General features: G+C 37.0%; 2 protein-coding genes across 2 annotated transcripts in view; one reads left to right on the top strand and one right to left on the bottom strand.

Moving 5' to 3' along the window:
• LOC103941439 (quinolinate synthase, chloroplastic-like) overlaps positions 1-22,430 on the top strand; it is a 22,601-nt gene extending 171 nt beyond the window's left edge. The window contains exons 1-9 of the mRNA XM_048587942.1: positions 1-225; positions 835-1,089; positions 1,508-1,792; positions 1,986-2,158; positions 20,539-20,596; positions 20,732-20,911; positions 21,037-21,537; positions 22,083-22,246; positions 22,337-22,430. The exon at positions 1-225 is cut by the window's left edge and continues 171 nt beyond it. Coding sequence (XP_048443899.1) covers positions 1-225; positions 835-1,089; positions 1,508-1,792; positions 1,986-2,158; positions 20,539-20,596; positions 20,732-20,911; positions 21,037-21,537; positions 22,083-22,246; positions 22,337-22,430 — 1,935 coding nt within the window. The remainder of the gene's footprint in view (positions 226-834; positions 1,090-1,507; positions 1,793-1,985; positions 2,159-20,538; positions 20,597-20,731; positions 20,912-21,036; positions 21,538-22,082; positions 22,247-22,336) is intronic.
• Positions 2,874-4,777, bottom strand: LOC103952938 (phenylacetaldehyde oxime monooxygenase CYP71AN24). The gene is made up of 2 exons (XM_009364648.3): positions 3,791-4,777; positions 2,874-3,688 (listed from the first exon to the last, which is right to left on the bottom strand). Exons 1-2 carry the CDS (start codon positions 4,721-4,723, stop codon positions 3,068-3,070), a joined length of 1,554 nt encoding a protein of 517 aa, XP_009362923.2. The 5' UTR covers positions 4,724-4,777; the 3' UTR covers positions 2,874-3,067.
• Positions 22,431-23,123: the final 693 nt, after the last annotated feature.

The raw sequence follows: 23,123 nt of genomic DNA, 5'->3' as shown, positions 1-23,123 counted from the left end.
TTGGGCACCAAATTTGCTACTTTTCTTCGAGTCAAGGAGTCTACAAGGCAACGGAAGCGGAAGCGGAAGCGGAGGGAAATTACTGCTCAAGGCGGCACCTATGAAACGCAGGTCGAGAGGGAAATTACTACTTCCGTAGAAGTCCAAGAGTGTAGGCACCGGGTCAAAGAGTATAGGCAGCATCTTGGATTAAATCTGGGTTCAAAATCTGGGTCTCTGACCTCTGTGATTTTCTATTATTCACCCCAGCATTCGAATAATGTTATTCCTACGTTTTTAAGATTACAGAGACAGAAAGAACATGGCTAACAGAGACACAAAGAGGGAAGAGAGAGAAGGCTAAAAAGAAAGAGTGGTTAGACACTTTTATCCCTACATTTAACCGAGGTTTATCAGAAATCTCATATTTAAGTTAAATTCGCTAATAACCTTCACCACAAAAGTTTAAATCTTAATTTTTTTTATCACAGGAACCATTTTTCGAATACCTTATCACCATGACAGAGACCATAAATCCAATTTGGCCTCAAACTTTTTATGGCAAAGTTCATGGGAGCAGCAAAATCCATTTAACCCCCTCTCTCCCTCTCTCTCCTCCCCAATGGATGCTTCTTCTGCACCAACCATGGCGCTGAGAGTCTTCTCCACCTCGTGTTCCTCCTCCTCATCGTCCTCCGCTTCTTTCAAGCCCAATAAGTCACTCCCTTTCAAGTTCCCCACTTTCCGGCCTCCTCCCCAGCCCACCCTCTTCAAATCCCTCAAATGCATCCAAACGCCGCCGTCTTCCAATCCCAACCCATTAAAGCATCCGCCGCCGCCTCCCCAAAACTCTAGCTCCGCCTCCCCCTTCTCCTGCTCCGCCCTCACCCTCTCACCGTCAAGACAGACGACTTGTCGTCGCTCAATGTGGGATTGCCGGGCGCGCAGAGGTCTAGGGTTAACACGTGGCATAATGTGCAGGTCAGTATGCAGAAAAAGACTAAGGCTTTGGTCGCCCAGCGGCAGGGTACGCCGCCGCTCGAGCCTTTCCCGTCGCTCGTCGTCACCGCCGATGGGTTTCGGGCAAAGGGCAGCTTCGCTGAGGCCCAGGTTAGCTAATGGATTGTGTTCTTGGTTTATTTGTATGATTATATTGCGTAGAGCGCGTAAGTACTATTAGAAGTGCTTTTCTTAGAATAAAGTGCATTGCGAAGTGCTTATCCAGGTGCTTATCCGAAAATGCTTTTATGACCCAGTACCATTTATGTTTTGCTAAATGTAGTTAGAAGTGCTTTTGTTTGTTATAAATTTGCGAAGTGCTTATCCAGGTGCTTATCCGAAAATGCTTTTATGACCCAGTACCATTTATGTTTTGCTAAATGTAGTTAGAAGTGCTTTTGTTTGTCATAAATCACTTTTAGCCATTCAATAGCAGTTCCAAAGTTGTCGTTATCATTTGTATTAGATTAGTGGATGTATTATTATTTTTTAATTGTAACCTAGGTTGGAACTGCATATTAAATTGCAGGCGAGGTGCTTGTTTCCCGATGAATCGAAGGTTGAGGAACTTGTTAATGTGTTGAAGGAAAAGAAAATTGGGGTTGTTGCACATTTTTGCATGGACCCAGAGTTTCAAGGTATTTTAACTGCTGCACAGAAACACTGGCCTCACATCCATATATCTGATTCATTGGTCATGGCGGATTCCGCTATGACTCTGGCGAAAGCTGGTTGCGAATACATTACAGTCTTGGGTGTTGATTTTATGTCGGAAAATGTCCGGGCTGTACTTGATCAGGCTGGCTTTGAAAAGGTAGCTCCTTTGCTTCTATTCCTGTATTAGTAAGAAATGTAAAACATGTACTTTACTTATTATGTTGGTTTGGCTCCGCTATTTACGATGTAATGTGCCTTAATTATAGTAAAGTTTACTGGATCTTGGTTTGGTGCCGCATACCGGTGAAACAGTTGATGAATATTATTCATTTCATATACTTTGATTGCAGGTTGGTGTGTACAGGATGTCAAACGAACGTCTTGGTTGTTCGTTGGCAGATGCTGCATCTAGTCCTTCGTACATGAGCTATCTTGAGGCAGCTTCTAGGTCTCCACATTCGTTGCATGTTGTCTACATTAATACTTCTCTAGAAACAAAAGCAACATGTAATTGCTCGCTCCAGTGCAGAGGCTGAATATCGAACCATGGCAGCCACTGCCTGTGAACTTATTTGGCTTAAAGAGCTTCTTTTAGACTTAGGCTTGCCTATTACTACTCCCCTGTCTCTTATGTGTGACAATCAAGCAGCCATGCACATCGCTGCTAATCCAGTGTTCCATGAGAGAATGAAACATATTGAAGTGGACTGTCATTTCGTTAGAGCTCAAGTGCAAACTCAAGTCATTAGGACCATCTTCACGCGAAGCCAAGATCACTTGGTAGATCTTTTCACCAAGGCTCTAGCATCTGCTCCATTCCATTGTTTTTTCGGCAAGCTTGGCTCAATTAATCTCCTCGATCCAGCTTGAGGGGGACTGTTGTTGAAGTGTTCTTTCGCGGCCTCTAGAGTCAGTTACCAAGGGTGATCTCTAGGGTAAATCTCTAGGGTAAGGCTCAATGTATTATTGTAAATCAGTTTTCTCTTGAATTAAGGGAGGTGACTGATTGGTGTTAAAGTCTTTGTGTATGGTTTAGATTACGTAGGCACCATGCCTTCTTCCTTCTTGCCGGCTGCTTGCAGCAGCTATCTCTCCCATCTCTCATTCCTCTCTTCTCTTATATAGCCGGTCTCTTGTACATTGAACATTTATTATGAAATACACATGGAAGCTTTGAACCAAAATTACCACAAAGAGACACTAAAACTAATTACACGCATTCTCAAAGCGGATTAGGAAATCTAAAATATGTATTATTATAAAACACTATGTATCTGTTACAATATCTACGAAGTCACATTACAATGTCTCGTTGAGGATCACAACATTGTAAAGTGCATAATTGCTAATGCAAATTCAGGTGAAACAGAAACAACGAACACAATTAATTAAAAGCATATATAAGTATGACGGATCTCGATGGAGGGATCGATCAAGGGTTGTATGGGATTGGGATAAGGTTGAGAGGAGCCTTCTTATGGACTGAGAGTCCGTAAACTTCATCGGTGTCCATGGTCTCGGCCAATGCTTTACCACCACTAGGCAATTTCCAATCAAACCAATATAGAAGGTTGGAAAGCACATATTCAGCTGAAGCAACCGCAAAGCCGACTCCAGGGCACACTCTTCTCCCGGCACCGAACGGGATGAGTTCAAACTCCTGACCTACGAAACCAACGGACTTTTCCTCGAACCTCTCCGGGTAAAATTCATCGGGCTTGTCCCAGACTTTGGGGTCCTTTTGTACCGAGTATGCGCTGACAAACACTTGTGTTTTCGCAGGGATATTGTAACCTCCCAATTTCACATCTGTTCTTGTTTCACGGGGAAGTAAAAGAGGTCCCGGAGGATGAACTCTCATATTTTCTTTGATGCAACATATCATGTAGGTCATTTGGGGGATGTCAACATTCTCATCTACAAATCCTTTTTTGCCCACCACTCTTCTTACCTCTTCTTGGGCTTTCTTCATCACACGCGGATTTTTCGCAAGCTCTGTCATCAACCATATCATGGCAGTCCAACTAGAATCACTTCCTCCGACAAACATGTCCTGAAATAGTAAATTAAGAAGCCAAATCAATCTTCAGCCATAAATATATATATCAATTTTATTGTTAAAGAGAGTAAGTTATGGAGGGGGATATATACAGACCAGTAGAAGTGCTTTGAGGTGGTCACTTTTGAGCTCAAAGTCATTGCCATCCTTTTGAACTTGGAGGAGAGTATCCACGAAATCCTTCTTGCGAGGCTTGCCTTCTTTCTCTGCCTCCTTATGTTCGGCAATCAACTTATCGAAAAACTTATCAAATTCGGACCAAATTGATGTCAAATGTTTAATGTGGCCTCTAGCATGGTCGAGCCAACTCATCCTCGGACCAAAGTAATCCGTAAAACTGAAACTCGTGAGTTGGCAGATCAAACCTTTCGTCAGATCAACGAACCACTTGTTCTCTTCGCCCTCAAACTTTTGTCCGAGAATACACCTGCAGATGATGTTGTTGGAGGTTGCCACCAGCAGATCACTCAGAACAATAGGACCCCCGCCATTGAGACTCGACGCTTTGCGAATCTTTCCGACCAACTCGGAAACTTCTTCCACCCTTGCGTACTGAAACTGTGACACCTTCTTAAGATTGAGAAGCTCAAGAACACAGATTTTCCGAACTTGCCTCCAGTACTCCCCGTAAGGAGCAAACCCCACATCATGAGCGTCATAGAACAATATTCCTGGAGCAGTGGCTTTCGGCCGGCTGCAGAAAGCAATGTCCTGCGTCTTCATCACCTCCTTGGCCATCTCTGCAGACGAAACAATCAGAGTCGGAACTTTCCCGAAATGCACTAGCATTAAATCGCCATACTTTTTCGAGAGAGCATGGAGAGAAAGGTGCGGGAATGTGCCTAATTGGTGAAGGTTTCCGATCAATGGCAACCTTGGCGGGGAAGGTGGTAACTTGAGTTTGCGTTTCTCATCGCCATTGGACGATGATCTAGTAAACGAAAAGAGAATGAACGCAGAAAGGACGAGAAGAGGAAGAAGAAAGACAATCTTCTGCAGCTGCTCAAACACAAGTGCTAGAAGAGCCATTGCTGTTCTAGCTCTTGTTGCTGGCTTTGTCTGGACACTTGGAATTCTGGGTTTTGCTGGGTTTATATAGGACACAAATCTCTAGAATTTCCAGGTCAAATCAAGGGTTTTTTCTAACATCCTTGCAAAAGGTTAAAATTTAAAAAATCTGGTGCTAAATTATATATTCAATTTAATCTACTTTTATCAAAATTTATATTCAATTTTTATTATTTAATGTGTATTTTTATTTAATTTCTCCACATTAAATTTTAATTTTATTAATATGCACATATTTAGTTCTTTAATTATAAATGAACATAAATGAGAAAATATTAAAAGAAATTTATGATACAAAATATATAAATACATAAGTGTACAAAAATGAATATGCCAAAATACATAAAATTGACTTTTTTTGTGCCGAAATATTTGTACCTACATGATTGTACCGAAATATATTATAATGAACTTAAATGTATGTACCAAAATGTATTATATGGGTTGTTTAGATATAGGTCTATACAACTTGTAATTTTTAGTTTAAAACCCACCTATCTTTAAACATCCAATATAAACCTAAAATTTAAATATGTCACCACATGAGAAATTAAATGACCTATTACTTCAGATAATTTACAACATATACCACAATCCTTCTAACGTTTTCTCACACACAACCCTCCAATTTTGGCTTCAATCATGCCCACATAACATGGGCATTAAATTCTAATTACTCCTCTTGACGTTTTTTAGCCACTTATAATTATATGTATTTAAAATAAAGTAATATTTTTATATTTTGTAGGTAAACCATTATATATACATTCATACATACATATATATATATATATATATATATATATATATATATATTCGTCACATTATTACTATGGTGTGTAATTTGCATGTATTAGTACATATGTTAGCCTTGGATAAAAAAAATGTACATATGTTAGGCACATTTTATTGTTACCATATGTATGTTTGTGTAAAGTAATTTACCCATATCTATATGCAAAATATGTGACATCCCACATTGCCCAAGAGATTGATCCTTATATGTATATTCTCATCCCTACCTAGCAAGAGGCATTTTGGGAGCTCATTGGCTTCGGAGTTCCCATGGAACCCCGAAGTTAAGTGAGTAGCGCACAAGAGCACTCCCATGATGGGTGACCCACTGGGAAGTTCTCGTGTGAGTTCCCAGAAACAAAACCGTGAGGGTGTGCTGGGGGCCCAAAACGGACAATATCGTGCTACGGTGGAGTCGGGCCCGAGAAGTGGTCCTGCCCGGGCCGGGATGTGACAATTTGGTATCAGAGCCTAACCATGGCCGTGGTGTGCCGACGAGGACGTCGGACCCCTAAGGGGGGTAGATTGTGACATCCCACATCGCCCAGGGGAGTGATCCCCTGGCCGGGATGTGATCCCCAAGCCGGGATGTGACAAAATATATATAGGAAATTAGTTTTGAATAAAATAACATTTCTATATGTTGTAGATAAATTATTTTCATGTATTAATATATAAGGCACATTTTATTATTATATATGTCCATGTAAAATAATTTGGCTATATTTCTATGTAAAATATTATTATTATATATGTGTGTAAAATAATTTACCTATATTTATATGTAAAATAACTTTGAGGCAAATAACATTTCTTTATATTGTAGGTAAATTATTCTCCATATATTAGCACAACTATTAGGCACGTTTATTGATACCCCACATATTTGTTAAATTACATCATATATATTGTCATCGAATCATAGTACAGATATTAATGCTTATTTCTCTTTTTAAGAATCATTAATCCACCTTTTAATCCATATACAATTAATTGTATAGGTCAAAAATGTAATTAAGGGTATATTAGGCATTCAAAAAATGTGCAATGGTATAGTCAAACATAGTTAATGAATTTGCTTGTGTGGAGCCTAGTAAATGGGTTTTAATTAAGTAAAAAAATTATGTCGGGTTTTATGTAACGAAAATTAAGTTTTAGGAGCTAAAGTCATATTTTCAGTTAATTAATTTGTATGTAAAATGTCCATCCAATTTTCTATTTTATTAAAGCGTTAGGATCGAAGGTCAAATTTTTTATAAATACGTTTACACTTCTTTTTAATCTTTAAATCTATCCACATTCTACTGTCATAAATAAGAGTAAAGATGACTACTAATACCAAGATTGCCAACTCATTATTATTAAATAAAGTGCATGCATGGAAATAAAAATAAATTTCAACTAATAATTTTTTTTTTTAGAATATAATATTATGTTAAAAGCTAAACACCTTCACCACTTATACGTACAGTCATCAGATATTCTTAAGTGATTGAAGGTGATAAGTTTAAATGAATAACGAGTTTATTATCATTTTTTTTAAAATATAAGATAAATATAACATTGTTAAAAATAAAAAAAATAAAAACAAAAAATAAAAAGAAAAAAACATTAAACACCTTCAGCTTTCCTACCTCTCCTCCTCTACACCATATTTGCCACCATTTGTCAATGTCTCTCACATAACTTTCATAAAATTTGGGCAATATTATAATTTTTCGTCTCTCCCATGCCTTTCATATTTTTTTTGCAATAAAAATGTTAGGTGTTAGAGACTAGGACCCTCCGTCGAGCATATAAAAATATCTATATGATTTATGAGATATTCTACTCATAATGACACACCCCGACCGAGATCAGGGCATGCTGGCCGTCACATGGAAGTGACGTAACCATGTGCACAGTGCAAAAGCTAAGAAATAATAATAAAAGTACAAATAAATAAAAACCAAGCTAAACACTGCGTAAATAACATACATGTGCAAGCGTAAGTGTGAAAAACAATGTTCAGAGCACGGAAGACCTAGTGCAGTCCGAGAAAAACAACACTAAATAAACACACCCAAAGGTAGTCCTACACTGGTGATAATCTGTCAGATAAGCCGAGAAATCCTCTGGGGAGCCACCAAAAATGCTAGCCAAACTAGAACCTGGAGGGGCGCAAAACAGAAAGCGTGAGTGGGCAAAAACAAAGCTTTTCAAAAATCATTTCATAAATAAAGTTCTAACCCCTCGCCGTAAAACCTGTATACTTCCCAGAAAATAGAACATATACGTATAAAGAAGTCATGCTCAGAAATACGCCATGTCAAATGCCTCGAAATAAAATGCAAGTACTCAGGTAATGCCAAACAATGCCATGTAATCTGTCAGCCGGAGTCACCTAACGTGACCTGTACGACTGAATCTAGAGCTCAAATCTCTAACTCACTAACTACACCCACACACGAGTCGGAACCACCTAAAGTGGTATGTACGACAGGACTGGGTGTAAATAAGTACGCTCAAGTGCTACGATCACGTGAAGACTGGACGAATAATCGCGGGTCATCTACGAGTCGGAACCACCTAAAGTGGTCTGTACGACAGGACTATGCACCTAACTTGGATCCAAGATGAGCGTGTGGTACGGTAGGTGAATATCACGTGAAGGACTATGCCCAACTCTAGGCGGGAGCACTAATACCGGGGGTGCAGGTTATGAGCTCTCTATGCATCTCATATCATTACTAAACATAACATAAACCATAACTTACCTGGCACTTACCTGTGCGTCCGCAGCACCAAACACACACACACACACATATATTTATATATATATATATATATATATATATATATATATATATATATGCAACTAATAATGTATAATTAAACGAGCAAACATAATGCATGGTATAAAAAAAAAAAAAAAAAAAAACATATAGACGCTTCATTTCATTTTCTGGGAAAAATCATAAGTATATAGGTATATACGGAAAACAAAAAGCACACTCACTGGTATGTAGAAGGGTCATAACCCCCTTGCCTCGAGTGACTGCGCTCCTTCTCGGGATAGGTCTCATCTATATGCGAAACAACTATAAAAACGTTAATTTTAAAGCACATAACCAACATTATGAAATAACTTCTCATACAATGCTCAAATAGGAACATCCCCATATTTTTAAAATAATTTTCTGACACCGCACACGCCCCAACTTGCCCGCCAAGGCACGGCCACAGGCGCCGCCCACGCGCAGGCACGTGCCTGGCACATTGACGGCGTCAGTTAACGTCGTCAGGAATATTCCGTTAAGTCTAACAGATTCCGTTAACGCAGTTAGGAATATTCCATCCAAATTGACGGAATATTCCGTCATCTTCTCCGGCCAAACTCTTGCGCTATCGCCGTCGCCGGAAAACCGGAAAAACTTCCAAACTTCGTATCTCACTTGTTTTTCACCCAAATTTCACAAAATTGGTACCAAAATGAAGCTTACAACTAGAGGAACAAATGCTTACCACCTTCAAGCACTAAAACCAACGGAAACTCGCCGAGAAAACTCCACCAAATCCGGCCAAACCTGCAACTCACGATCCCGACGTCCAAAACCTTCAAACGAACCACCCTAAGCCTCCTAAAGACCTCACCAAGCTTCCTACAAGCTTGAATTTCCCAAAAACACAAGAATTAACGTGTGCATGAACAGTACCCCGATTTATACCTCCCGGGTTCGACGTGAAAACAAGGGTTCCCTTACCTGAAATGGGTATGGTTGAACTCCTAAGAACCTCAAGAGCACAAATATGTAGTTTGTTTCCTCAATCCGTGACGTTTCCAATTGTTTTGGTGTTGTTCGTACGAAGAAGATAGGAAAGGGAAAGAGAGAGGGACTCGGGACAGGGCACAGAGAGAGAGGAATGAGTGTGGGTGTGTGTGTGGTCCAAAATCAACCAACCAAATTCCAAAAACGACCACACAACGAAACAAACATACTAGGGGCAAAACCGTCATTTCACCCCTACGGTACGAAAAGTCTGGGACGGGCTGTCACACATAATATCAACGAGGTCTCTTATGATAAAACTCAACTTCTACTAGTGATTAGGTTGAGACAATATCGTTGATGTTGGTGATGGACCATACTAAACCTCAAGGAGACCATGGTTGAATTCCTAACATAAATCACCTTTCATCTCTCTTGCATTACCCTTTGACAAATATTATAAATGAAATATCATTATTCCACTTCTTTCTCATATTTTCAAGATATTTTTCTCTTCGTCCTGATTTCTCAAGGAGTATTATTATTATTCTGTGTCTCTCGTATTTTTCAAGATCTTTTTTCTTAGTCATGATTTCTCAAGGAGTATTATTATTTCGTGTCGCTCTCGTATTTTTCAAGATCAACTATTCTACCTCATCTGCTGAAGACCTAATACGACGTTTTGTTTGAGTATTTACACACTCAATGGGGAGTGTTGCAGTCCTATCAGATTAGGAATGTGATTTTGTAAATCCTAGTATATCTAGGAGTATCTAGTTTATTCCTATTAGGAGTTGATTACCTATTAAGAGATGTAATCCTAAAAGGGTAAGGATTCTACCTATCATTCTACTATAAATAAAGGCATAAGTCAGTGATACAACACACACCTCATAATTAAATCTCTATCTTTTTCTCTCTTGTTGTCGCCGGCCCCCCTTTCTCTATTCCTTAGATAGCTCAGTTAAATAGGCCTACAACAATATTCAATTTTTGTTATTTCATGTGTATTGTTATTTAATCTCTCCACATTAAATTTTAATTTTATTAATATGCACATATTTAGTTCTTTAATTATAAGTGAACATAAATGAGAAAATATTAAAAGAAATTTATGATACAGAAATATATAAATACATAAGTGTACAAAAATTACTGTGCCGAAATGCATAAAATTGACTTTTTTGTACCAAAATATTTGTACCTATATGATTGTACCAAAATATATTATAATGAACCTAAATATATGTACCAAAATGTATTATATTGAATTAATGTACCTAAATGTCAATATCAACATATATGTACCAAAACGTATTATATTGAATTAATGTACTTAAATGTCAATATCAAAATGTAAGTACCAAAATGTACATACCGAAATATAGTATATTGAATTAATGTGCTTAAAAATCAATACTCAAGTTTGTGTACCAAAATGTACATACCGAAGTGCATTATATTGAATTAATGCACCTATATGTTTGTATCGATGGATATACCGAAATATTCAAATGTATTAATGTACCTAAATGAAGAATATACAAAATTGCTATCGGAATATATATTACAAAAAAAAAATTAGTTGCCTAAATGTAGACATTGAAATATATTTTGATGAATGAAATAAAAATTAAATTTAAATGTAATTAATACATCAAAATAAAAATAAAAAGATAAATAAAACATCAAAATATAATTAATAAATGAGATCATTAAATGTACTAAGGACTAAAATTGAATTTTAATCTTACACAAGGTTATAGTCTAAAACTCATTTTTAAAAAAATTAAAATGAAGTTTTCTATCAAATGAATAATCATTGCTTAGAAGTAGTTGGATTTTGATTTGCTTCCATTTCTTTTCCATATATGGATTATATGGATGGATCATATGGATCCTAAAATCCATTAAAAATAAAATAAAAAAGGAAATCACACATGATTCACACCCAACAACTCCTCACTAAAAACAAATTCTCCAATTAAAAGCATCTCAACATGTGCACAAAATCTCTAGAAACGGCACAAAAAAGCAAAGAACGTGAAGAACTGTTGAGAAAAACACTAACTCCACACGCAAAGCATGCACAACTGCATTAGAAAGCCATCTTGCTCCATATGTTTGTCATGTTGAATGCAGTGATTCAATAAAGTATCATCATGCAGCATGATGTTGATTAAATAAAAATAAAAATAGGGAATTGTTATTAGCACTAAAATTCTCATTTTACACTTCTAACTTTCTATATTTGGAAAGAAAAATACATTTATGAAGAATGTAGAATGAGATTTTTAGAGTGCCAATAACATTTTCCTAAAAATATTATGTGATTGTAATTGCATTATTGTCTGCTAGGATTAAATTTGCATTAATGTTTGTCTGACTTGGTAAAGGCTGAATACCATTCCAATTGGATTGTACTTCCTTGATTTCCTCTGTTCATATTATTATATAAAGATAATAAGAAATATTTTTAGAGAAATTCATTTAATATTTAGCTATTCAAATATGAGTGTAAACATCTACTCAAAATTTTTAATATTTTAATCACATAATTTTGTGTTAGAATCATTTATACTATTAATCACTTAGTTTTGTATTAAAACTAAGGTCGTGAAGTTGAATAGCCAAATATTAAATAAACGATTCTAACACAAAGCTCTGTGATTAAAATATTAAAAGTTTTGAGTAAAAGTTTATACTCATATTTGAATAGTCAAATATCAAATGAATTTCACTAAAACTATTTCTTATTATCTTTATATAATAATATGAACAGAGGAAATCAAGGAAGTAGAATCCAATTGGAATGGTAGCTGGGATTCACCCTTTACCAAGTCAGACAAACATTAATGCAAATTTAATCCTAGCAGACAATAATGCAATTACAATTGCATAATATTTTTAGGAAAATGTTATTGGCACTCTAAAAGTCTCATTCTACAGTCCTCACAAATGTATTATTTTTTTCCAAATATAAAAAGTTATGAGTGTAGAATAAGAATTTTAGTGTTAATAACAATTCCCTATTTTTATTTTTATTTAATCAACATCATGCTCCATGATAATACTTTATTGAATCACTGCATGAAACATAACAAACATATGGAGCGAGCCGGCTTTCTAATGCAGTTGTGCATGTTTTGCTTGTGGATTTAGTGTTTTTCTCAACAGTTCTTCAGGTTCTTTGCTTTTTTGTGCCGTTTCTAGAGATTATGTGCACATGTTGAGATGCTTTTAATTGGAGAATTTTTTTTTTTAGTGAGGAGTTGTTGGGTGTGAATCATGTGTGATTTCCATTTTTATTTTATTTTTAATGGATTTTAGGATCCATATGATCCATCCATATAATCCATATATGGAAAAGAAATGGAAGCAAATCAAAATCCAACTACTTCTAAGCAATGATTATTCATTTGATAGAAAACTTCATTTTAATTCTTTAACATATGAATTTTAGATTATAATTTTGTGTAAGATTAAAATTCAATTTTAGTCCTTAGTACATTTAATGATCTCATTTATTAGTTATATTTTGATGTTTTATTTATCTTTTTATTTTTATTTTAATGTATTAATTACATTTAAATTTAATTTTTATTTCATTCATCAAAATATATTTTAATGTCTACATTTAGGCAACTAATTTTTTTTATAATATATATTCCGATAACAATTTTGTATATTCTTCATTTGGGTACATTAATACATTTGAATATTTTGGTATATCGATACAAACATATAGGTACATTAATTCAATATAAAGCATTTTGGTACACACATTTGAGTATTGATTTTTAAGTACATTAATTCAATATACTATATTTCGGTACATACATTTCTGTCACATCCCGGCCTGGGGCAGATCACTTCCCGGGCCCGCTCCACCATCGTAGCACGATATTGTCCGCTTTGGGCTTACCGACCACGCCCTCACGATTTTGTTTCTGGGAACTCACACGAGAACTTCCCAATGGGTCACCTATCATAGGAGTGCTCTCTCGCACTACTCGCTTAACTTCGGAGTCCCAACAAAACCCGAAGCCAGTGAGCTCCCAAAAGGTCTCGTGCTAGGTAGGGATGGGAATATACATATAAGGATCACTTCCCTGGCCGATGTGGGATGTCACATTTCGGTACGTACAGTTTGATATTGACATTTAGGTACATTAATTCAATATAATACATTTTGGTACATACATTTAGGTTCATTATAATATATTTCGGTACAATCATGTAGGTACAAATATTTCAGTACAAAAAAGTCAATTTTATGTATTTCGGTACTGTCATTTTTGTACACTTATGTATTTATATATTTATGTATCATAAATTTGTTTTAATATTTTCTCATTTATGTTCATTTATAATTAAAGAACTAAATATGTGCATATTAATAAAATTAAATTTTAATGTGAAGGGATTAAATAAAAATACACATTAAATAACAAAAATTGAATATTGTTGTAGGCCTATATAACGAGCTATCTAAGGAATAGAGAGAGGGGGTGCCGGCGGCAACAAAAGAGAAAGAGATAGAGATTTAATTATAAGGTGTGTATTGTATCACCCCTTTATACCTTTATTTATAGTAGAATGATAGGTAGAATCCTTACCCTTTTAGGATTTCATCTCTTAATAGGTAATCAACTCCTAATAGGAATAAACTAGATACTCCTAGATATACTAGGATTTACAGAATCACATTCCTAATATGATAGGACTGCAACACTCCCCCTTGAGTGTGTAAATACTCAAACAAAACGTCGTATCAGGTTTTCAGCAGATGAGGTAGAACAGTTGATCTTGAAAAATACGAGAGCGACACGAATTAATTTAATATAATACATTTTGGTACATACATTTAGGTTCATTATAATATATTTCGGTACAATCATGTAGGTACAAATATTTCGGTACAAAAATGTCAATTTTATGTATTTCGGCACAATCAATTTTGTACACTTATGTATTTATATATTTCTATATCATAAATTTCTTTTAATATTTTCTCATTTATATTCATTTATAATTAAATAACTAAATATGTGCATATTAATAAAATTAAAATTTAATGTGGAGAGATTAAATAAAAATATACATTAAATAACACAAATTGAATATTGTTGTATGCCTATTTAACTGAGCTATCTAAGGAATAGAGAGAGGGGGGTCGGCGGCAACAAAAGAGAAAAAGATACAGATTTAATTATGAGGTGTGTGTTGTATCACCCCCTTATGCCTTTATTTATAGTAGAATGATAGGTAGAATCCTTACCCTTTTAGGATTATATCTCTTAATAGGTAATCAACTCCTAATAGGAATAAACTAGATACCCCTAGATATACTAGGATTTACATAATCACATTCCTAATCTGATAGGACTGCAACACTCCCCCTATAGTGTGTAAATACTCAAACAAAATGTTGTATCAGGTCTTCAACATATGAGCTAGAACAGTTGTTGAAGCCGTCGGGATAACGGGTGAATGTGAGTCTCAAATACAAGTAATTATGCATTGGTAGTAAAAACTCACAAAACCTCACTATGGTAAAACTCAAGGCATGGGGAAACCTCATAGACTAAGGAGAAAAGTGAGAATTATGCATAATGTCTAATAAAAACGTCAAACAGGATGAAAGTAGTGAACTTAATGGAGTATGATCATCCCAGGATGGGTGCCTTATTAAAACCTCATTAGGTAGCAAAAACCCAGTAGGAAAAATGCTCATAATCGTAGAAAAAATAGTACATTAAGATCAAGTGAGTATGCTTCAGGTTACTCCCCATGAGTTAGACATAACTTACAAATAAGAGAATTACAAGTGATTCAATTCAGATCATTTACGCATACCGATTCCTTGGACGAGATTCTGAAAAGTAGACTTAGGCAAGGCAATGACTTCATGAAGAGGTTGGACAAGTTATCATGGGAAAGGATTTGCTTGACTTCAATGTTCTGATGTTGTTGTTGCTGGTGAGAATAAAAGAACTTCGGCGCTATGTGTTTGGTGTTGTCTTATTTGATGCATCCCCTTTTTAACTGCTCGACACATGCTACATTGTCTTCAATGATCGTCATAGGAAGGTCAACAACGGAAGAAAGACCATTAGTGCTTCGAATATGTTCCATAACTGCTCTCAGCCAAAAGCATTCTCACGAGGCATCATGTTGGGCGAGAATCTCAACATGGTTCGAAGAAGACGCAACTAGCGTTTACTTTATAGACATCAAAGATATAACTGTGTCTCCAACGATAAAGACATAACCCGTTTGAAAACGTGCCCTATATGGGTCAGACAGATAACCAACATCTGCATAACCAACGAGGCGTGAATTAACTCGAGGATAGAGGGGGTGGCGACTCATCTCGAGGATTCATGGGTGTAGAACAACCCCAAATCCATCATATCCTTGAGGTAGAGGAAAATTTCTTTAACACCATTCCAGTGTCTACGTGTAGGCGTTTTGTTATATCTAGCCAAAAGATTAACGGTGAAGGAGATGTCGGGTCTAGTGCATTGAGACAAGTACAATAAAGCACCAATTGCGCTTAGGTGTGGAACTTCAGGCTCTAAATATCATCATCATCTTCCTTCGAACGGAAAGGATCTTGTTTAGCATCTAGAGTCTGAACGACCATAATAGTACTCGAAAGCTTCGTTTTATCCTAATTAAAACTTCGCAACACCTTCTGGGTGTAGTTCGATTGATGTACTAAGATTTCATCCAAACAATGCTCGATCTCCAGGCCGAGACAATATCAAGTTTTCCCAAGATCTTTCATCTCAAATTCCAATTTCAAGTGCGTGACAATTTCCTTAAGCTCTGCGGGAGTTCGGATAAGGTTCATGTCGCCGACATAAACTACAACGATTGCAAATCCGGAATGTGACTTCTTAATGAACACGCATGGGCATAGTTCGTTGTTCACATAACCCTAACTTGTCAAATATTCACTCAGACGGTTATACCACATCTGCCCAGATTGTTTCAATCCATAGAGTGACCTCTTCAACCTAATCAAGAGAGTGTTCCATAGTCTAGAACTATTTGAACCAGTCTATGGAAGTCCTTCTAGAACTTTCATATACATTTTCGTATCTAAATCCCTATAAAGATACACAGTTACCACATTCATAAACTGCATATTTAGTTTTTCAGAAACTACCAAACTGATAAGATAGCAAAATGTTATGACATCCATTACCAGGGAATACGTCTCTTCGTAATCAATCCCAAGGCTTTGAGAGAAGCCTTGTGTTACGAGGCGTTCTTTGTACCGCACTATTTCATTATTCTCATTACGCTTCCTCACAAAAACCCACTTGTAACCCACGGCCTTCACATGTGGTAGGGTAAGAGCTACATGCCCAAACACCTTTCATTTCGCAAGCGAATCGAGTTCGACCTGGATTGCTTGTTTCCAATTTGACCAATCCGTTCTACGTCGACATTCATCAACGAAGCATGGTTCAATGTCATCGCTAAGCATGATGTCAAAAGCAAGGGTATACACGAATGCATCATCGCATATCATCTCATTCTGATTCTAAACCTCATCCAATACGGAGTAATGGACTGAAATCTAGCGATTCTCAAAAGGCCAGTATGTTTCATCTAAAACATCACTGTAATCTAGAATAACCTCATGCGTTGGAATAGATGAGTAAGGAATGGTCGAATTCATACTAGGTTCACTAATTTTTGCCGTTTTCCTATTCCGGGCTTGTGAATCCTTTGAACCAGAAGGTCTGCCATGCTTCAGGGTATGAGTAGGTGATTGGATAACTGCTAGTGATTAGCTAGCCACCAGTGTGCCATACCATGTGGGAGGTGCGGCTGCCCCACCCTAGGGAACGGTTCGTCCTTCCATGGCGGTGTTACTGTGTACGGTCGGTACGTCCATCCTTGCAAGTGCGTTTGCAGCAGGTATATGTGATCTCGTCACCTTTGCTAGATCAGTAAAATCATCTGGTATGCTTTGAGCTCTAAAGATTTAGAATGTGTCACACTTTAGTTTTAAACTAAGGTGTACATGGATCTAAATGAGACATAGTGGGAGTAATTCAGAATATTTTGCAGCGTTCTACAGGAACGTTAGTGATCTTATCTCCCCCTAACAACGAGAAGACTATCTCATCAAAGTGACAATCCGTAAAACGTGTGGTAAAGAGATCTACTGTCAATGGCTCTAAGTAGCGTATAATTTATGGTGAATCATAACCGACATAAATTCCTATTTTTCTCTGATGACCCATTTTGGTACGTAGTGGCAGCGCTATTGGCACATAGACTGCACACTCAAACACATGTAAATGTAAGACGTCAGGCTCGTATAAATTAACCAACTGTAACGGTGAATAAGGTTGGGTAGCGGTGGGTAGCAAACGGACCAACATAGTCGCGTGCAATATTGTGTGACCCTAGGCAGATATCGGCAAATTGGTTCTCATAACTAAAGTCCGAGCTATCATTGAATGCGCTTTATGAAAGCTTACACCAGGCCATTTTGGGTATGAACATGGGGTACATAATGTTTAACTTCAATCCCAACAGACATACAATAATAGTCAAAGGTCTGTGACTTAAACTTTCCAACATTATCCAGTTAAATCGACTTGATCGGATAATTAGGGTGGTGAACCCTAAGCTTAATCATTTGTGCTAGGAGTTTTGCAAATGCAGCATTGTGTGTGGACAATAAGCATACATGTGACTGTTGTGTTGATGCATCAACCAACACCATAAAGTATCTAAATGGTCAACACGTTGGTTCGATAGGTCCACAAATATCCCCTTAAATCATTTGAAGAAATTTAGGTGGGTCGTGAATAATCTTTGTAATGGAGGGTTGTGACACGCCCGACTCTGATATCCTCCAAACACCAGGGTAGGCAAATGCTAGCCGACACTCGAAGATGACGAAGCCATACTAACATGCATGATAACTATAAAGAAAGAATGAATATAAATAAAACTTGTAAATTTAACTATAATGAATATGCAATTATAGAACGTGTTTAAAGCATACAACTAATCCAGAACATTTTAGAAGGAATATTATAAAAATGTACAAACAAAGTAAAAGTTCCTACATCGAGAAGACTCTAAGATACTGATGTGGGAGTGCCTTGATGCCAGGATTGAACGCCTTAATTCTAAGTCCTGAGGGGGCACAAAACAAAACATGAGTGGACCAAGTTTATATATAAGTAGTACCAAAACATTTATTCATTAAACGTACTAACCCCCAGTTTAGAAAACTCATATAGCATAATAAGTAATAGGTATTCCAAAAACCCTAGCATGCCATAAAACCTTCATAAAACATATATCTTATATATTATGCTTAGTAGTGTTATCATAATTGACTGAAGCCACTACATCACCCGATCGAAACCAAATATATAAATATCTTCTGACCGAAGCCACTACATCACCCGATCGAAGCCAAATATACAAATATCTTCCAACCGAAGCCACTACATCACCCAACCGAAGCCAAATATAAATATTTTCCGATCAAAGCCACTACATCACCCGACCGAAGCCACTACATCATTTGATCAAAGCCATATATAAATATCTTCCGACCAAAAGCACTACATCACTCGACCGAAGCCATATATAAATATCTTCCGCCTGTAGTTACACGCAAAATTTATATTCATGTTTTACATGTTCTCAGCATATGCACTCATGAAATGGCTTGCATCACCCTTAGGTATCGGCCAGCACGTGACCATCCCATTGTCCTTCGGACAATAAGATCGGGGTGTATCTGTTGTAGGGTAAACACGAACCTAAGGTTAACAAGAATGTCTTCTGGTACCATGAGGTGAATCTGGGATTACGATCAGAATCGATGTTAATTGAGAAGTCGTCCAACAAAATTTTGAATGAAGAATTATGCCAAGCGGTCAAAAGTATAGTCCTCACGGACTGGTAAATAATATGCTGAGTGAGTTGATAACAATTACCGAGACGTCATCATAGTCTCCACATGTACAAAGTGGTTTGTACAGGAAATCTATAGTGACATTAGCCCATTTCCATTCGCATCCCCTAGTGGGTCCTCGACAACCTAAAAAGGATAACCATGGAAATTCATCCCATTTCCAAACAGGAATAAAAAGAAATTAGATAAGCCCGACGACTTCCACCTCACGGCTTCCACTTACCAGTAAATTAGACATTTCCTCATATATTCAGTAATATCTCATTCATACAATACCGGTAATAAAATGGACGAAAACAGTGGTACAATTTAGTACTACCAGCATGCATGGCATATGCTGAAATGTGAGCCTCATCAAGAATCTTTCTTTTTCACAGCTTCATTACCTTAGGCAAAAACAACTTGTTTCTTATCAACAGAGTTCCCATTCCTTGGACTTTCAAATCCCATCTCATGTCATCTGACACTTGCTCCATCAAACTCACGCATTATTGATTAAACTCTTGGGCTTCTTACCCGAAATCTATTTATACAAGTTTGACTTAGAAGTGAGCCGACAATACTCATTGTGGAACGAATGCCAAGGTAAAGCCAATTCCTTGACAAGGAAACGATAGTGGGACATGGATAGCTCGAATTGAGGTAAGTTGTCCATGGGATTTATGACTAAAAGCATCAGCCATGACATTTGCCTGACCAAGATTATACTAAAAATTGCAATCAAAATCACCAATGAGTTCCATCCACCTTTTCTGTCTTAAACTCAACTATTTCCGTGTGAAAACACAGTACAACTTCTTTGGTCATAAATGATGCACACTTCTTTTGTGGAGAAAAAGTCACCAAATTTTACAGCAAGGGGTTACCAGCTCTAGATCAATAATAGGATAAGTCTTTCTATGAGTTTTGAGATGTTCGGGAGCATAGGCGATGACATTTCTATGCTACATCAGAAAACAACCCAAAACATGACAAGGATGCAAAACAAGACACTTAAAACTCACTACCAACGTCAAGAAAAACAAGGACATGTGACATGCCCAACCTTGATATTTCCCGAACACTAGGGTAGGAAAGTGCTAGCTGACACCCGAAGGTGATGAAGCCATATTATAATGCATGAGAACAAGAAATAAATAAGACTTATAAATTTAAATATAATTAATTATGCAAATGAGGAACGTGTTCAGAATATACAACTAACTAGAACACTAAAGGGAATAATATAAATTGAATTATTAAAAGAATGGGTTCTACACCGAAAGGACTCGAAGATGCCGATGCGGAAATGCCTCTTCAAATGTTGTCCAAACCATTTTGCAGGTTGGTGGGATCAGAACCATTTATCTTAATTGTTTTGGAATTCCCCAATGTCTCTTTCCAAATGCAACTGGCACTTTTTTTTTTTTCTTTTGGCTATTGTACTTTCGCTAACGTGGAGTTCCTTGTCTTCTGCAGGCTTTTGTTCAAGTGCCAGATGCAAACATATGGTACGGGCCTGATTCCTACATGGGTGCAAATATTAGAGAATTACTCCAGCAGATGACTAAGATGACTGATGAAGCAATTGCTGAGATACATCCAGAACATAATAGAGACTCAATCAGATCTTTGCTACCTCGCCTACATTATTTTCAGGTACGTGTACTTTCATGGCTTGTTTTAGTGCTATTCATAAATTCATTTCATAGCGTCGAAAATCAGTTTTCCTTGCATTTTCTGATGATGGTCCTCTCACTACTTATTTATCTCTACTGTATCAGGACGGGACATGCATAGTGCATCATTTATTTGGAAATGAAGTTGTCGACAGGATAAAAGAAATGTACCGTGATGCATATCTAACTGCCCATTTTGAGGTCCCAGGAGAGATGTTCTCATTGGCAATGGAAGCAAAGAGAAGAGGAATGGGGGTTGTGGGTTCTACCAAGAACATACTAGATTTTATAAAACAGAGGATTCAAGAGGCTTTGGATAGAAATGTCAATGAGCAGCTTCAGTTTGTGTTGGGAACAGAATCCGGAATGGTGACTTCAATTGTTGCAGCAGTTCGTAGTTTGTTAGGTTCTGCAAGATCTGGAGGAGCAGAAATTAATGTAGAAATTGTATTTCCAGTTTCATCAGACTCAGTAACAGCATCAAGTTCTTCCCCAGGCCTTAACTCTGTAAAACTAGGCGATGTCATACTACCTGTTATACCTGGAGTTTCCAGTGGGGAGAGATGTTCCATTAACGGTAGCTGTGCATCCTGCCCATACATGAAGGTTAGCATTCCTATTTTGAGTTTGACTTCGATAAGTTTACAAAGGTTAATACATTCTTAAATATTCTAGCATGCTATATGTCTGAGATAACCAAACTGTTACAAAATTATCCAGTCTAACGCATGTCTAAATATGGTACATGCATGTGTGTTACATTGGCTGTAGCATCTGCAGACTGCAATGTATCTCAAAACAAACACTAGCCCTGGCGTAGTATTCAGGTCCCTCGTAACAGCGGCAATGTTCAACGCAGGGTCTTCTTTTTATGATGCATGCTTGTTGTATTGTTACATAACCGTGTAATTGGATGATGAAATCCTGAAAGACATCTGAAAATATTTTTTACAAGTATTGGTAGGAGTAAAGGATATTCTCAGAAAGTATGGTTGCAAGAATAGTTAATACCGGGTTCTCTTCTGTAACAGTTTGTCATGGCAATTCTTATTACAAATTAAATCAGTATAGATAAAGAAATAAATTAAAGTTGATGATTAGGACATGCTTGAGCTAAGGTTTCTCACATAGCCTTTCGTGTAAACTGTCAGATGAATTCTCTCACCTCCCTCCTGAAAGTTTGCCACCACCTGCCTGCCGGGACGAATAATACCCTTTCCGCATATGAGGCCAGCCAATTCAAACTTCAAACTCCCAATGGGAAGTCAATAGCGGATGTTGGGTGCGAACCAATACTGCACATGAGGCACTTCCAGGTTAGTTTCTCAGGACAGTAAATATATTACACTACATATAAGGAGCTTAATGAGTTTTTGGATTCACCTCTATGTTGATATCCTTTGCGGGCCTCTAAAAAGCTGCCGGAGAAGCTTATTTCCCAGATCATTCGTCCATCTGGTGACGGAAACTCGGTGTTGTTAAATAAAGTGAAAGCTTAAGCCTACATAAGATCAACCTTCATTGCAAGCAGATTCTGAATCATGAATTTCCAGAACTTTGTAGTGGTATTTCTTCAACTTCTTTTATCACACACAACGATCATGCAGTTTAACTGGTTTAATTACACGCATAGTTCAGTGTTTAGAGATCTATAGAAATGAAAGTTATATTAACATCGATTTTTACGTTGAAACTGTATAGCCGTCAGAACAATGACATTCTTTATTAATTGATGCTGAGGTTTACTGAAAATATTGGATTTTTACTTTGAAACTGTATAGCCGTCAGAACAATGACCATTTTCCAGGTATGTCAACATTAGAGTGTGAAGTTGTAGACCATGGATTCTTTGTATTTCAAGTAAGAAACATACTTCATATGGTATCTCACGCGCTCATGACTTTCGGTTGCTATATGCGCTTGAGCGACTATTTCTAGCAAAATCCTCTGAGTTCTAATAAACATTTGAGGCGAGCTTCTGGGTTCCATTCTCAAATCGTCAAGGACTCTAGGCCTACTATTTCCCCAATTATTGTGATGAAGATATGCAAGAATATGAGCCATGTGATCCAGTATCAAAAAGTCTTGTTTGATATTGTTTCTGGAATGGTTAAAAGCATTTTTCAGACTATAAAAAAGTGTTTCATATGTGCTTTTACAAGAAACGAGAAAATGTTTCCTCCAAATATTTT

This window comes from the organism of the source record quoted next, unplaced genomic scaffold, assembly GCF_019419815.1.
Source record: "Pyrus x bretschneideri cultivar Hongxiangsu unplaced genomic scaffold, Pyrus_bretschneideri_v1 Contig27, whole genome shotgun sequence".
NCBI classification, from domain to species: Eukaryota; Viridiplantae; Streptophyta; class Magnoliopsida; order Rosales; family Rosaceae; genus Pyrus; species Pyrus x bretschneideri.
The sequence above is the reverse complement of the archived record's forward strand: the minus strand, read 5'-3'. Positions and strand labels throughout refer to the sequence as shown.